The following is a 13,686-nucleotide window of genomic DNA, read 5'->3' on the forward strand; positions in this document are numbered from 1 at the left end:
TAGTTCTAAAATGGCATTTTGGAATTAGCAGTGGAGGCTTGAGCTGGGATGCGGAGGAAATTAGTTCTACACACAAGAGATCTTTAAGAACAAAAACCTTCAAGATGTCCCGAAATAAAACATGTGAACAATGTCTTGTGGTAACTGTGGAATAAGTGGAATAAGTGACCCTGGTCTGTTGAATTATTAGAAAAATAATGCACACCCGAGGTATAATATAACATGCATTACCACTTCAAGCGTGCATTATTTTTCAAATCCAACAGCCCGTCATCAATTATTCTTTACTGAGATCCATTAGTCCAGAAATCCAAACTGTAATTCATTCCCACCGAAACTTGAGCTGAGAAGATCCTGAATTCTTTGAAAGAGTCTTTGTCTAGGTTGCCTAAAGCTAGTCATGTTCTATAGTCTGAATCTAGACTAAAGCGCTCTATCTAAATATTTGTTTACATATAAGCAACTCAAAATTGTGAGAATCTGCCTAGGGTGATTAGGTGATGATTCCAGATTAGTGATTCCACATAACTAACAATCTAGAGTGAGGAAAAATTACAGCCTATAACTTGTGACACAACACAAAACTGATTTTCTGTCACCCACAAACATGGAACATAAGCTTTGTGGGAAATTGCATTTCCAGCTTTAACATGATTGACATTTTTTCTACACATTAAAACAGTGGCTTACAGACTGCTTTAAAAAGACAGATCCTATACTCTTTTAGACCTGTGAGCATTAACTGTCCACCAAAGTGTCATCTGAACTGCATTTTTATCAATCAACATGCCTTGCATGCATGTCTCACTCTCAGATATGTTATACATCTATAGTACAACAGAGTTTAAAAATTTTAAAAATAATAACTTAAAAAAAAAATCCATTACTGTGAACATACAAAAGCAAACTTGTACTGAATTCAAGTGTATCAGATAAGTCCTTTCTTTTGGAAATCAAAATTCTAGCTAAAAAGAAAAGATAAACAGAATTCACGACTAATAGCTTATTTAATAGACTTAGGGGGAAGTCTCTGTTTTTTTCGGTCTCTTGTAAAAATATGAACTACATCAATTTTTAAAATGCAGTATATCATTATGTACAATACCTATATCAACTGCTGAGCTAGAGTGTATCCAATTATAAGACATGCTTTAATTTGGCATAAATCTTTACCGTTATTTCACCTAAAAATGTGTTAAAAATCCTCCGTCATCAGCTTAATCAAGTGTTGTGTAAAAACATGTCCACTTCAAGTCAACTAATAAGTTTTTTAGCCATATAATGATAGTATAAAACATGCCTACTGCTCAACACACACATGTTCGTGACCAATGACATTAGTAATGATTCAGTCATGAATTTATACACAACAGACTCACTAATGGAAATACTGTTTGTTAACATGACCAAAAGACAAATGCAAGACCTGCATGCACTAACCTAGCATGCAAACAAATCCCAGTGACTCAAATTCTACAGTCAGAGAGGACCATCATTAAATGAAAACCCAGGACAACAGAGAGGCTTAACATGATAAACATGTGCATTCCTATAGGACCTAAAACAGTCACTCACTCATCTCCATGTATTCAGGTGTGAGGCCTTCAAACGGCTCTAGGTCGTAGTCCAGGTGCCACTGACGCAGAGTACGGCCCGTCTGTTCCACATGCACTTCAGGAGCTCGCTTCTTTTCCTTCAGGGAACGGAACAGCTTCTTCAGCTTCCTGCAGAGAGGAACATGAACAAAAAGCCCACATATTAATAAATAATGTATGAAAGTGGCATCTTAAGGATATACTCTATTGGAGTTAACATGCATTTTATGCTGTTACATTTTTTTTTTTATACCTCTTTGCCTTTTAGGGTCTATTTAAACTAACCAGAAATGCAATATGCAATGACAAGAGTGCAAAAAATTCTTGATCAATTGGACACCAAAACACCGAAAGCACAAATGCATAGGACTACTCATTTTTACAGAAATGTGTATAAAATAAATAGCATGGGTTAGTTTTTCCTCAGCTTTCTAAAATGAATGAATGAAGGCTTTGTGTTTTCAGTCTGTTTCTCAGCTGCAGCCAGGCATCCAAACTTTCAAGAGTCTGATGCAGTAGTAGCATTTTAGAGCAAGCTAACATTAAATATAAGGAAAGATATATACCAACGTTTAGGCTATAAAGTGTTGCCACTGGTGCTTCCTTATGAATGACATGGACATGTGGCTTTCTGGTTGTTTGCAGAGCTCCTCACTTTTCACTCATAAACTTTAGTCTGTAGTAAAAGTTAAACAACATGAGTAAATGGGACCAATTTCAACCCAATAATGTTCCAGAAAGCATGCGTTTAATCTCGGCATGCAATGTCATGCCATTCTACTCATGAAAATGTTCCCATGCATATGCAGAATGATGTTTTAACTTATTTAAGAATGTCAAAAATGGAAGTTTGAAAGACTCCAATAAATCTGACTTTTAATCCAAGAACTACTGGGGGAAGTTTTCCAGATGGTGCTTAAATAAAAGAAAGGGGGGGGGGGGGGGGGGGAAGGCCTGCAGACTTAAAACCAAGAACTTTCTCATGACTTTCGACTGTCGCTTATTTTACTGTCTCACAATTCCAGATGCTCATGGTCAGCACACGCAGACAACTTGTACAGTAAATTTGAAAACAATTACTAAAAGGTGCTAACATGTGCAAATTTACATTCATATAAATTACCAAAAAAAAAATAAATAATAAGACTGTTATGTTACCTAACACTAAATGACGGTTTAAGGATAGGAGATACAAACAGGAAATACATGATAGAAATAAACGTCACACGAATCGCTTTTTTCAGGGGTTTGCTCCAAAATAAAACCCTATTTTGACCATATTACTGAACAAACTGACCTGAAATTCACGATAGAATTGCATTTACCTATAGAGGCTATACTCCATATAGCCCACACACTGTGCACAGGGCGGCATATGAATTCATTTAAAAAATATTAACTTGTAGGTTCATTGCAAGTGTTTTTTTCGTTGTTCTTAAACAACTATTCCTTGATTTGGGGAAGATGTTGTTTTTGTTTCAAAAGAGAGTTTCCTACCTTACTCAGTCACATTACATAGAAAACTCGCCAGAAAATAATTAGAAACTCAAGTGAGATAGCTGAGGTTGGGGAACTACAGAAGTTCAAGAGTTAGATAAAGTTATGTCCTGCAAATCGGCATTTGTTTTTATAAACTGAATGAAAATGACTTATTATTCCAAAAGCCCTGGTTCCCCCCAGTGTTTCCCAGTGTCTGTTGGGGCATAGTGGTAGGGTAAAAAAAAAAAAAAAAAAAAGAGATTGTGCACACTTCCAGTTTAAATCTGAAAACAGACGGATACAAATATTTTGAACATTAAGCAGATAAAAGATACAGATAGTAGCTTTATGTTACACCGCACTACCTAATACTGTAGGATAAATTTACCTTATATTTAATTTCCGTAATGAACTATGCTATTTATATCTTTTTTCTAAATAAACGGGGTAAGTGCCATGTACAGTTACATTAACTTTGGCATTCAGATAACATTCATTAAATTCATTTAATTCTTTCAGACCAGCACTAACCTTGGTCTGTGTGTAGAAAGCCAACCCTAATATTTGGCAAGTTGTCATGGAGAGAGGGTACAGTAAAAAAGAAAAGAGAGAGAGAGAGTTTGTGCGTCTCTTGCTGCCTCTGAAAGCCAAATATAGACGATGAAATGGGCCATGTGGTCCATATCGCTGCCTATTAATGTCTCCAATAAAATCCACTAAATGCAGCCGATGCATTATTTATACCCCCAAAATACAGCCCTTTTCCAGAACATTACTTTTTAATGCTTCTGTATCAGAAGTGCCTTCCTCCTGCCGTGCTAAAGCTCCCATTTACCAGCTGCCAAGCTGCAGTTAGGACAGAAACACACACGCGCGCACACGCACGCACGCAGGCAGCCTTGAAAGCAACGACATGCTCTGTAAACGACAGTGGTTCTAAATATTAGTACATTCTCATATACAATTTGTATGATTATAATATGGTAGGACAAGGAGTAGAGCAATCTGTAGGGAGATCAAAACTACAATGTAGGTCAGGTCTGTGTGTAGAGGGAATTGTGGGATATTGAGTTCTCCTGTCCCCTCTGGCCTCCATCACAGAACGTTTGCACCAGGCACTTCAGCCCTGTCCTTTCTCCAGTAACGAAGTTGGGTATTTATAGAGCAGAACAGGAGAATCAGTTTAAAGTCACCCTCATTTTCTTCTCCCAGGCCTTTCCAAGGACTAAACTCTTCTAATTTCATTCTTGAACAAACTACTTTAATTGAAGGATGGAACAGTTTACATAGCAACAAGTGCAGAAATGTGGAAACTAAACTAGAAAACAGTGAAGCAGTGGCACAGTGTTGTATGATGGCTCTGACACATTATATTATGAAATAACTTATATCGTGGGATCGAGTGCTTCTAGTTCAGTGAACAATCCTGGATGTATTTGTGTGGTGGCCTGCAAAACCTTTCACGTGGTCAAGGTTTGACAATTTCTACGTTATTTTAAGTGCTCTTCTCTGTTTTGATGATGATGTGATGGCACAGGAGCATTGTGGACATTTTGACAAACTAAATTAATTCAGTTTTGCTATGGCATGTATCTATCCAAAAACGTGATCAATTCATGAGAAAAGCAATCTTAGTTAGCAAAGTTTTAGGTTCAGACTCACTTAGTTAACCACTGTGTTTATTAAACTGACTCCTTACTTGATGTGATCTTTACAGGCAGACACTAAGGCAAGTTTAGAAAATCGGCTAAATTAAATAATTTCTTTATATTTATGTTTTCTTAAAATACAGATGTCAAAGTATATTTGCTTAAAAACAAAAATTTTTCATCTTCAGCTCTAGTGACTTCCAGTGGCTCTTTGCAGACCGCTTCACATATGTGCTCCCAGTGTTTAATAGAGACTTTAAAAAAATCCATTAAGAGAAACCAGCAGTTTCATCTCTGTAATGTGTATAGTTCACAGCCTATACTGTAGTTGTGTTTATGCTATGTTTGTACATGTTCATACATAATGTGGTAACGGTCTCTCCTCACACACGGACAGATAAATACACAAACAAAAGGCGTGCAGCAGTGTCAGTGCCAATGAATGATTGATGTATCCTCTGTTGTAGGTGCATGAAGTGAGCCTGTTTTGTAGCCACACGCCAAGACAGATGTAAACTGAGCCACGGGAAAACAAAACCCAAGAGGCACTAGCATTTACCGTAAACCCAACAAAGAACAAGACTGGCCTGAAAGCTAGCATGTCAGTTAATTAAAATAAGTGGAAAACATGGTAGAGACAGAGACAATACAAACACCTTGAGTCAGGTTAAACACACTGGTTCAAGAAAACAAATACAGACAGGACACCACAACAACAGAGTAAACAGTCAGACATACAGCTATATCTTTCCAGTGGGATGTGAGCACTGTTCTAATAAATGCAGGGAGCAAAACTGAGGCAAGGATGAAAAGATGTGTGTACGTGCTCTTTTGAAGGACGATGAGTGAAAAATAGGCTAAACAGGGATTTTCAGTAAATGGGAATGCATGACTACAGGTCCATTTGTTGCTTTGGGGAAATTGTGTCCTAGTTTATTATCCTTCCTGTTCAAGTATTCTGAAGCCTTTATAGGAAAAACTTCTCAGGCATGTGGTGAGGTGAGTGTTGTTATATGTTTATGAAGCAATAAATAAATAAATAAATAAATAAAACAATTATAAATAAAAAAAAGCTAAATATTTGCAGAATACAAACTTTTATTTATGTAATCTAAAGTAAATCTATGAGTAATATAACCATATGTATTATTTATATATATATTTTATATATATATAAAAAATATTATTATAATATATATCTCAAAACATAGAATGCCTGTAGAGGAAATGATGACATCCCACTTGTACCTAATTTGTGGATTAGTTTGACATGTGCATGCAAAATGCTTGTGTATGCCTGCAAAGTGACATTGGAATATATGTGTATGACTAAGGAAGTGTAAGAGAGACAGAGAATAAAGCTCAAGACGCAAAATTCAGAAAGGGGAATTAGATCCTAGAGACGGCAATATCGAGAGTTGGAAAAAAAAGAACAAAGCACAAGGAAGCTTTAATAATATGTAAACTGTGTAATCTGGCAAAGTTTTTATCTCAGCAGAAGATATAGTCTCATTCAAATTATAGAGAGCAAAGGCACGACTGAGCATGTTCCACAGAGGCAGATGTAGCTGGGAACAGTCTGAGCACTTACGGGACGCCAATCTCAAAGATATTGTTCTGAATGAGCTGTTTTCCCAACATGATGATGCTCAGCTGAATACATAACTCAATAAGACAACCACCAGGGGCACACTGAGGGAGAGAAAAAAGAGAACGAGACAGAGAATGAGCAGCAAGGTCCTTCTAACAAAATAATTATGATAACTGCAGTATTAATGACAGTTATAACAGTGACAGCAGAGTGGCAGGTATAAATAATACATAATGCACACATATCTAAATTTACCTCTTCCATGCGATACTGGTTGAAAACATAAACGTAATCCCCAGGCCGGCCTGCAAATCTGTTGGTAGGGATTAAAAAACAAAACAAAAAATAAACACGGATGCTTAGATAACCATGGATGCCGTTTCCGAACATCCTGATAAAACAAGCCATTTTTTTGTTTGTTATAACATTGGGCTTCATACTCTAATGAGAACAACTCAGACCATACTGGTTTAGATTGAAGTTTTTCAAGCAAAGCCTCATCCAGAAAAGGGTCTACTTCTCTTGTAGCTTTCTCTTGTCTTTTGTTTGTCCTCCTTAATTTATTGAATAAACCTACCTAATCTTTCATTAGAAGAAATGAGAGGGATGTGTCTATGTATGGGCATATAAGAATGGAGTATTTAAGTTTCTGCCACTTATCAGACCTTGCTTTGTCTTCATTTCAAGCTTCTGCATTAGAGTTGTCACCCCATTGCAGCATTACCTTTTAACTTATTATTATATTTAACAGTAACAAAGCACAAACAAACGTTAGTGCTTTAGGATGGACATTTCTACTTACCTTCCTTTGAAGAAGGCAACATAGAAAATGGGGGCATAAGCATTCATAAACTTTAGGAGGAAGGCCTTCAAAATGAGACGCTCCTCAAAGCCGGTTTCTGTCTTTGGAATCTCTGCAGACACATAAGAAACTGTTATTTTTAAAAGTTATTTTGGGATTACATGTATTAAGTCTCCCAGATACATTTTCATCTACAGTGGATATCACTGTCTGGACTAGAATGATGTTTAGCAGTAAATGCTGAATGAACTCATAATTTACATGGAAGACTAGACTGTAATTAAAACATTTGTGAGACGCACAGAGTAGAAGAGGAGAGACCAATACTTAAGCGAAAAGGCTTTTTTTTTTTTTTTTTTAAATGAAGCACTCAAAATCAGAAGGCCTAGTAAATGCTACTTCAACTTACTACAAAACATTCGAGTATTATGTCATATGGACTGGCAATAAGCACTATTACCACAGGGCCATGCAACTTATTCCAAATGTGTACAATAAATCTCACCCAGCTCTGTAAGCCAGGCAGCAACGGAGCCATAGATCTCGTCCAGGATGAGGATGACAACTAGGTTGATGATGACCGCTGTGGCTGTGACGGTCACTCGCACACTGGCTTTGATCTGGGGGTCGGGATTCATGGCCAGTGTAGCAGAGACGGTGATGCGGTACATAATCACCGCAAACACAGCAGCAAAAGTTACACCAAACTAGCGAGCAAGAGGAGGGTGAAGGGCATGCCGCAAAAGACAAAAAGCCAAAAACACCAAAAAGACAAAGATTAGAAACAGGTTAACTCTTTATTAATTATGAAGCAATTATACAGTTTATTAACTGCATTTAACAAAAGGTGTTTCTCAAGCAACACTACTCACCATTAGTAGAATGGAGGAGATGTTAATGAAATAGCCGGGGAACCTATCCTTCCATGTAAGTCTCTCATCTCCAGGCTATGAGACAGACAGACAGACAGACAGACAGACAGACAGAGAGAGAGAGAGAAAGGGAGAGAGAACTGAAAAATTGAGTAAATGTTTATATATGTCTGTGTTATGGGTGTACTGTTCATTCTCTTCATGGTTTATCCACATTCACGCAACATTTACAGTATCTCAATAATCAATAACGCACTACAATATATTACAGTAAGACCATAACTCCATGGCCTCACAACCTCAACCTTTCACTGCAGAAATCATATCCCAAGCATCTCCAAAAGATCATGTCTTTTAACTCACAGAGAAAATGTTTGAAATGCGTCCGCTGCTATCGGACTACCCTTTACTAACCGTACAACGTTGACCGCTAAACCAAAGCAATCACACTAAGAAAAACATCCAACAATCATGCTGCACCCATCATCTCATGCAGCACGGTAAGCTAATGCAGAGAGTCTCCAGCATTCACTCAATGCATATACTGTACGTGGGTGTCCTGGCTGGAGCCATAACGAAAGGTCACAAAAAGGTCAATATAGTGCAATGGAAAACTTGGTTGAAAGCATGCACCACTGACTCTCCCCATTTCACTGCTATAAAAATAAATAAAATACCAAAATTGTTTTGCATCTAATATTTAATGGTTAACATTCATTGAGCAGGTAGAGGATTTCTGGTAGTTTGGTCTGGTAGCCTCTCCCAGCTCTAATTAGGCTCATTTAGAGAGCAACAGCACCACCTAGCACACAAAAGCACTCACCATGACTAAACCACACTGTCTGAGCCCTGGGAAAGCCAAAGCAGCTAGAGATTGATAGCTGCACTTGAGGGAAGCTCTCAGAATGCCACAGCTTTTGGGTTTTGGAAGATAATGAATGTAGGTCATATAACACAGCCATTTATGACAAACCACAGAGAGAGTCATGAGTCACACGTGACCCCTGCTGAACATCTTTATTCTCTGCACACCCATGCTCTCAGTGGCAAAACACGGTTCACACTCTTTGGAGAGGAAGCTGAGGCAGATAAGCTTGGCCTCCATCCTTAGGCAGCGAGAGCATTAACTAGGTTAGGAAGCATTCCAGGATTTGAGATGACCTGTAATAGCAGCCACATTGCATGCGCAAGAAACAATATTCAGAGTTTCACTGACCAAAACTGAGTTGAAGAAAAACTTTTCGCCTTCAGACAAAGGCCAGATGGAGATGGTCTCCAGATACATTATAAATATACAGTACAATGATTATGAATGCATGAGTATAAGCTAAAGAAAATACCATAAGAAAACAATTGTAGGAAAGACAAAGGGAAACACAGAAAAATCTCTGCTTGTTATTCACACTTTAGCTTTTACTAACAATGTAGAACACACACCAAAAACCAAAATAAATTATACGTCACAAATGCTTCAATAACATATTTTGTTTGACAAGCATTCATCACTTGCTGATGAAAGACTTAAATCAGTGTCGTCTCTCATAAAATATCAGCAACCTAGATTTAAGTGAGAACATGTTCTACTAAAACATGTTAATCCTTTCTATATCCAATTATCCATAGCACTAATCTGTTTCAACAGGAAAGATGCTTAAAAATATGTATGTCAATGTGTTTCCCCATTTTTGTGTATGCTGAAAAATCACTGTCGGTACTAATAAGGCCGGGTTGTCTGTTTACAAGCCAGCCCTTGGCACAGTCCATCTGCAACATCTGTTGATGTGTTTCATCTAAAGTGGAGCATGCATGCTTGCCTATTCTTCAATTGTGCTTTTTAATTCTTATCTGCGTCACATAAAATAGTCAAGTCAAATCTGTGCCTACGCTCAGGTCTATAACATGGCATTCAAGATGTATACAAAGTCTGGCACATTATCACTCGGACAAGACCCTGTTCCCTTCTCAGCAGGATTTTGTCTGACCCTGAGGCCTTGACACTGATAACTGTGCAGATGCATTGACAGAATATTGATATTCATCATATACGTGGATAGTGTAGCAAAGTTGCGTGTAAACGGTGTCAGTGACTGCATTATGACGGTCCCCATTCAACATACACACACAGAAACACAGAGTGACAGAGAGAGGGAGAGAAACGGGACCAAATGGACCAACAATATGTACTATACTCACATCAGCTCAGTCATGCAAAACACATAAGTGTAGTTTAGTTTAGCAGAGGTCAGGAACATTGTGGCAGAGATTATAGTGGTAAGAGCTATGCACTGGTCAAACCTCCGACAATCCCATGCAGTAGTTCCAGTGCTAGGGGTGAAGTAAAGACCTTTGGGTGTTGAGAACAGAGAGAATAAATCCCTCTTCCACACACCCACACACTAATTCCTTCAAACAGCTCAGGCCGAATGACCCACGTCATGGCTCACAGATACAGCCATTCCATGTGCAAGGCCACAAAAAAAAAAAAAAAAAAAAAAAAAAAAAAAAAAAAAAAAAAAACCACACTCTCTCCAATAAATGTTTGCACAAGGTCGCAGGTGAACTTTAACGATTAATGGTGAAATGTCATTATATAATGGCCAGCAAGAAAAGCCTCAGATACATCCACTATGATCAGACCGTAATATGATTAAGGCAAACTCATTCAAACTCTGTGAGCTTTTGTACAAAACCTAACTAGACCTGTAGAAAGCCAAACTGTCTATAGTTTTTCAGAATAAGCCATCAGAGTTTTATAGCCAATTTGTGGTTCAACAGCCAAGTGACAAAAAAAAAAAACAACAACAACAAAAAAAAACCATTTCAGACAGTGGGCAAACAGTAGTCTGAACAACAAACAGGATGACGACAGTACACATTTTAGTATACATATAAATGCAAAGAAACAAGATAAAAATCATACGGTTAAAGTATAAAAAAATGAAAGCACACAATTACACATTTGCTTCATTGCCCTCTTACTGAATTTCCTGTATTTTACTTATAGAAGTCACTACTAGTTGCGTCTCATTAAAGTCATCCCCGAGTTGGCATAACTGTGTGATAAGGCTTTTAACAACACCAAATTAGAACAGCCCCATGTATGTTCAAGTAAAGGGGCTTGAATGTCACAGAGTTGCCATGACGATGAGGCAGGAACTATGGTTTAATCTGCGTTTGGCGTTCTGCCTCGTGTTGAGCTGTGACCCTCCTGCTGAGAGGGCACTCCCTCTCTCTTCCTCCCTTCTCCTTCAAAGAGACAAACAAATACACGTAGTCCTCCATACGACCAATAGGCTGAGGTGTAGCTCTCTCTGCTGGCCAGAATATATACATAACACTCCTGAAAGCTGCAAGACTAAAGTAGACTTTAAGCAGAAAGGAAGACTTTAAGAAAAGCATACTTTATAAAAACAAATCCAAGAACCACACATTTCCCTTTATATTTCATTAAACCACAATCTGCTGTTCAAATTTAAGAAATGTATTCATCAAACCTTAATACTTTATGAGAGCCAAATACCTTACAATTTTTTTTTTCCAGTTGCCCTCAAATTTTCTCAACCATTCCCACACATGCGCGCGCACACAGTGTCCTCCACTAATATTGGCACCCATGGTAAAGATGAGCAAAGAAGGTTGTGAAAAATTGTCTTTATTTTTTAACCTTTTGATTTTTTTCTTTACCAAGGGTGCCAATACTAATGGAGGGCATTGTATATCCACTGTATGCTACCAGACATACTTATGGATTTAAACCATGAGTTGCAGATAAATAAATGTGAGTACATAAATGTGAAACTATAGTAAATGACTAAATGACAGAATACCAACCAAATGCTTCTTTGGGGGGGGGGGGGGGGGGGGGAAAGGCTTAATGGTCAAAAAAATGACCAGGCCTGACAAGAAACACAGTTGTCATGGAGAGCCACAGAGAACTGAGAAATTTCACACATTTGAAATATAACAGGACAGGTTCAATACACTTTACATATGACAGTATTTCTGAAAATGTTATCGCACAGCATATACAGTGGCACCCTTGGTAAATATGAGCAAAGAAGGCTGTGAAAATTGTCTTTATTGTTTAACCTTTTGTTCAAAAAATTAACAAAAATACTCTGCTCTCATGGATATCAAACAACTGCAAACACAACACAAGTTTATCCAAAAAAACAAAAAACAAACAAAACTTTGTTAAATATAGGTGCACAAGGCTTATTGGCACCCCAACGAATTCATGAGAAAAATATATTTGAAGTATATTCCCATTGATATTTTACAATTTTTAGTACACCTGGATTATTAGGAACAGGAACTTGTTCAAGCATGACTTCCTGTTTCACAGGGGTATAAATATGAGGTAACACATAGGCCAAATTCCCTTAGTCATTCATAACAATCCATGCAATATAGCTGTGATGTGCAGCAAAAGGTTGTTGAGCTTCACAAAATGAAGTGGCTATAAGAAAATAGCACAAGCACTGAAAATGTCCATTTCCACCATCAGGGCAATAATTAAGAAGTTCCAGTCAACTGGAAATGTTATGAATCAACCTGGAATTGGACGCATGTCTATATTGTCTCAATGCACTGTGAAGATGATTGTTCAAGTGGCCAAAAAATCTCCAAGGATCACAGCTGGAGAATTGCAGAATTTAGTTGCTTCTTGGGGTCAGAAAATCTCCAAAACTACAATCCGAAGTCACCAACATCACCACAAGTTATTTGGAAGGGTTTCATGAAAAAAGCCTCTACTCTCATCCAAAAACAAACTCGAGCATCTTCAGTTTGCCAGACACTACTGGAACTTAAACTGGGATTGGGTTCTATGGTCAGATGAAACCAAAATAGAGCTTTTGGGCAATAAACACCAGAGGTGGTTTTGGTGCACACAGAGAGGTAGCCATATGGAAAAGTACCTCATGGTCATTGTTAAATATGGTGGTGGCTCCTTAATGTTTTTGGGATGTTTCTCTGCCAGAGGACCTGGACATTTTGTCACAAAATCAAGGTCCTGCCATGGCCATCCCAGTCCCTTGACTTGAAACCCATAGAAAACCTGTGGGGTAAACTGAAGAGGAGAGTCCACCGGCATGGATCTCGAAATGTGAAGGATCTGGAGAGATTCTGTATGGAGGAACGGTATCCACATCCATTGTCATGTATTCTCCAACCTCATCAGGCATTATAGGAGAAAACTCAGCTATTATCTTGGCAAAGTGAGGCAACACAAAGTATTCACTAAAAGAGAGCCAATAATTGTTGCACACATATTTAACAAAGATTTTTTGGGGGGGGGGGGAACCTGTGTTTTGTTTGCAATTGTTTGATATCCATGAGAGCAGAGTATTTTTGTGAATTTGTTGATCAAAAGGTTCAACACTCAAAGACAATTTTTTTTTTACAGTCTTCTTTGCTCATATTTACCAAGGGTGCCAATAGTGGAGGGCACTGTACTGTATGATTGACAGCCTGTCAGATGGCATGCCACTGTCAACATGCCATCTGATCACAATACAAGTCTCAGGGTCAAGTACTAGCTAAAAAAATAAAAAATGAAAAAGAAACTTCAAGCAGGCAAATGCAATGTAAGCACAATATACTGCTTCGCTTTATACTACTATGCTTCCATGCAGTTAGTGGAAGCTGATGAGCAAACTCTGTACCATACACTAGTAAACTGATTGTAGTTGGGTCA

The 13,686-nt window shown here is 38.0% G+C and overlaps 1 protein-coding gene across 1 annotated transcript in view; it reads right to left on the reverse strand.

Annotated features, from left to right (window-relative positions):
- ano2b (anoctamin 2b) overlaps positions 1 to 13,686 on the reverse strand; it is a 35,670-nt gene that overhangs the window by 8,551 nt on the left and 13,433 nt on the right. Inside the window, exons 14-20 of the mRNA XM_053649791.1 lie at positions 12,803 to 12,814; positions 7,989 to 8,051; positions 7,622 to 7,823; positions 7,117 to 7,228; positions 6,570 to 6,627; positions 6,315 to 6,415; positions 1,576 to 1,724 (exon numbers count right to left, since the gene is read on the reverse strand). Of these exons, the coding sequence (XP_053505766.1) occupies positions 1,576 to 1,724; positions 6,315 to 6,415; positions 6,570 to 6,627; positions 7,117 to 7,228; positions 7,622 to 7,823; positions 7,989 to 8,051; positions 12,803 to 12,814 (697 nt within the window). The remainder of the gene's footprint in view (positions 1 to 1,575; positions 1,725 to 6,314; positions 6,416 to 6,569; positions 6,628 to 7,116; positions 7,229 to 7,621; positions 7,824 to 7,988; positions 8,052 to 12,802; positions 12,815 to 13,686) is intronic.

This window comes from Ictalurus furcatus, chromosome 19, assembly GCF_023375685.1.
Source record: "Ictalurus furcatus strain D&B chromosome 19, Billie_1.0, whole genome shotgun sequence".
Taxonomy (NCBI): Eukaryota; Metazoa; Chordata; class Actinopteri; order Siluriformes; family Ictaluridae; genus Ictalurus; species Ictalurus furcatus.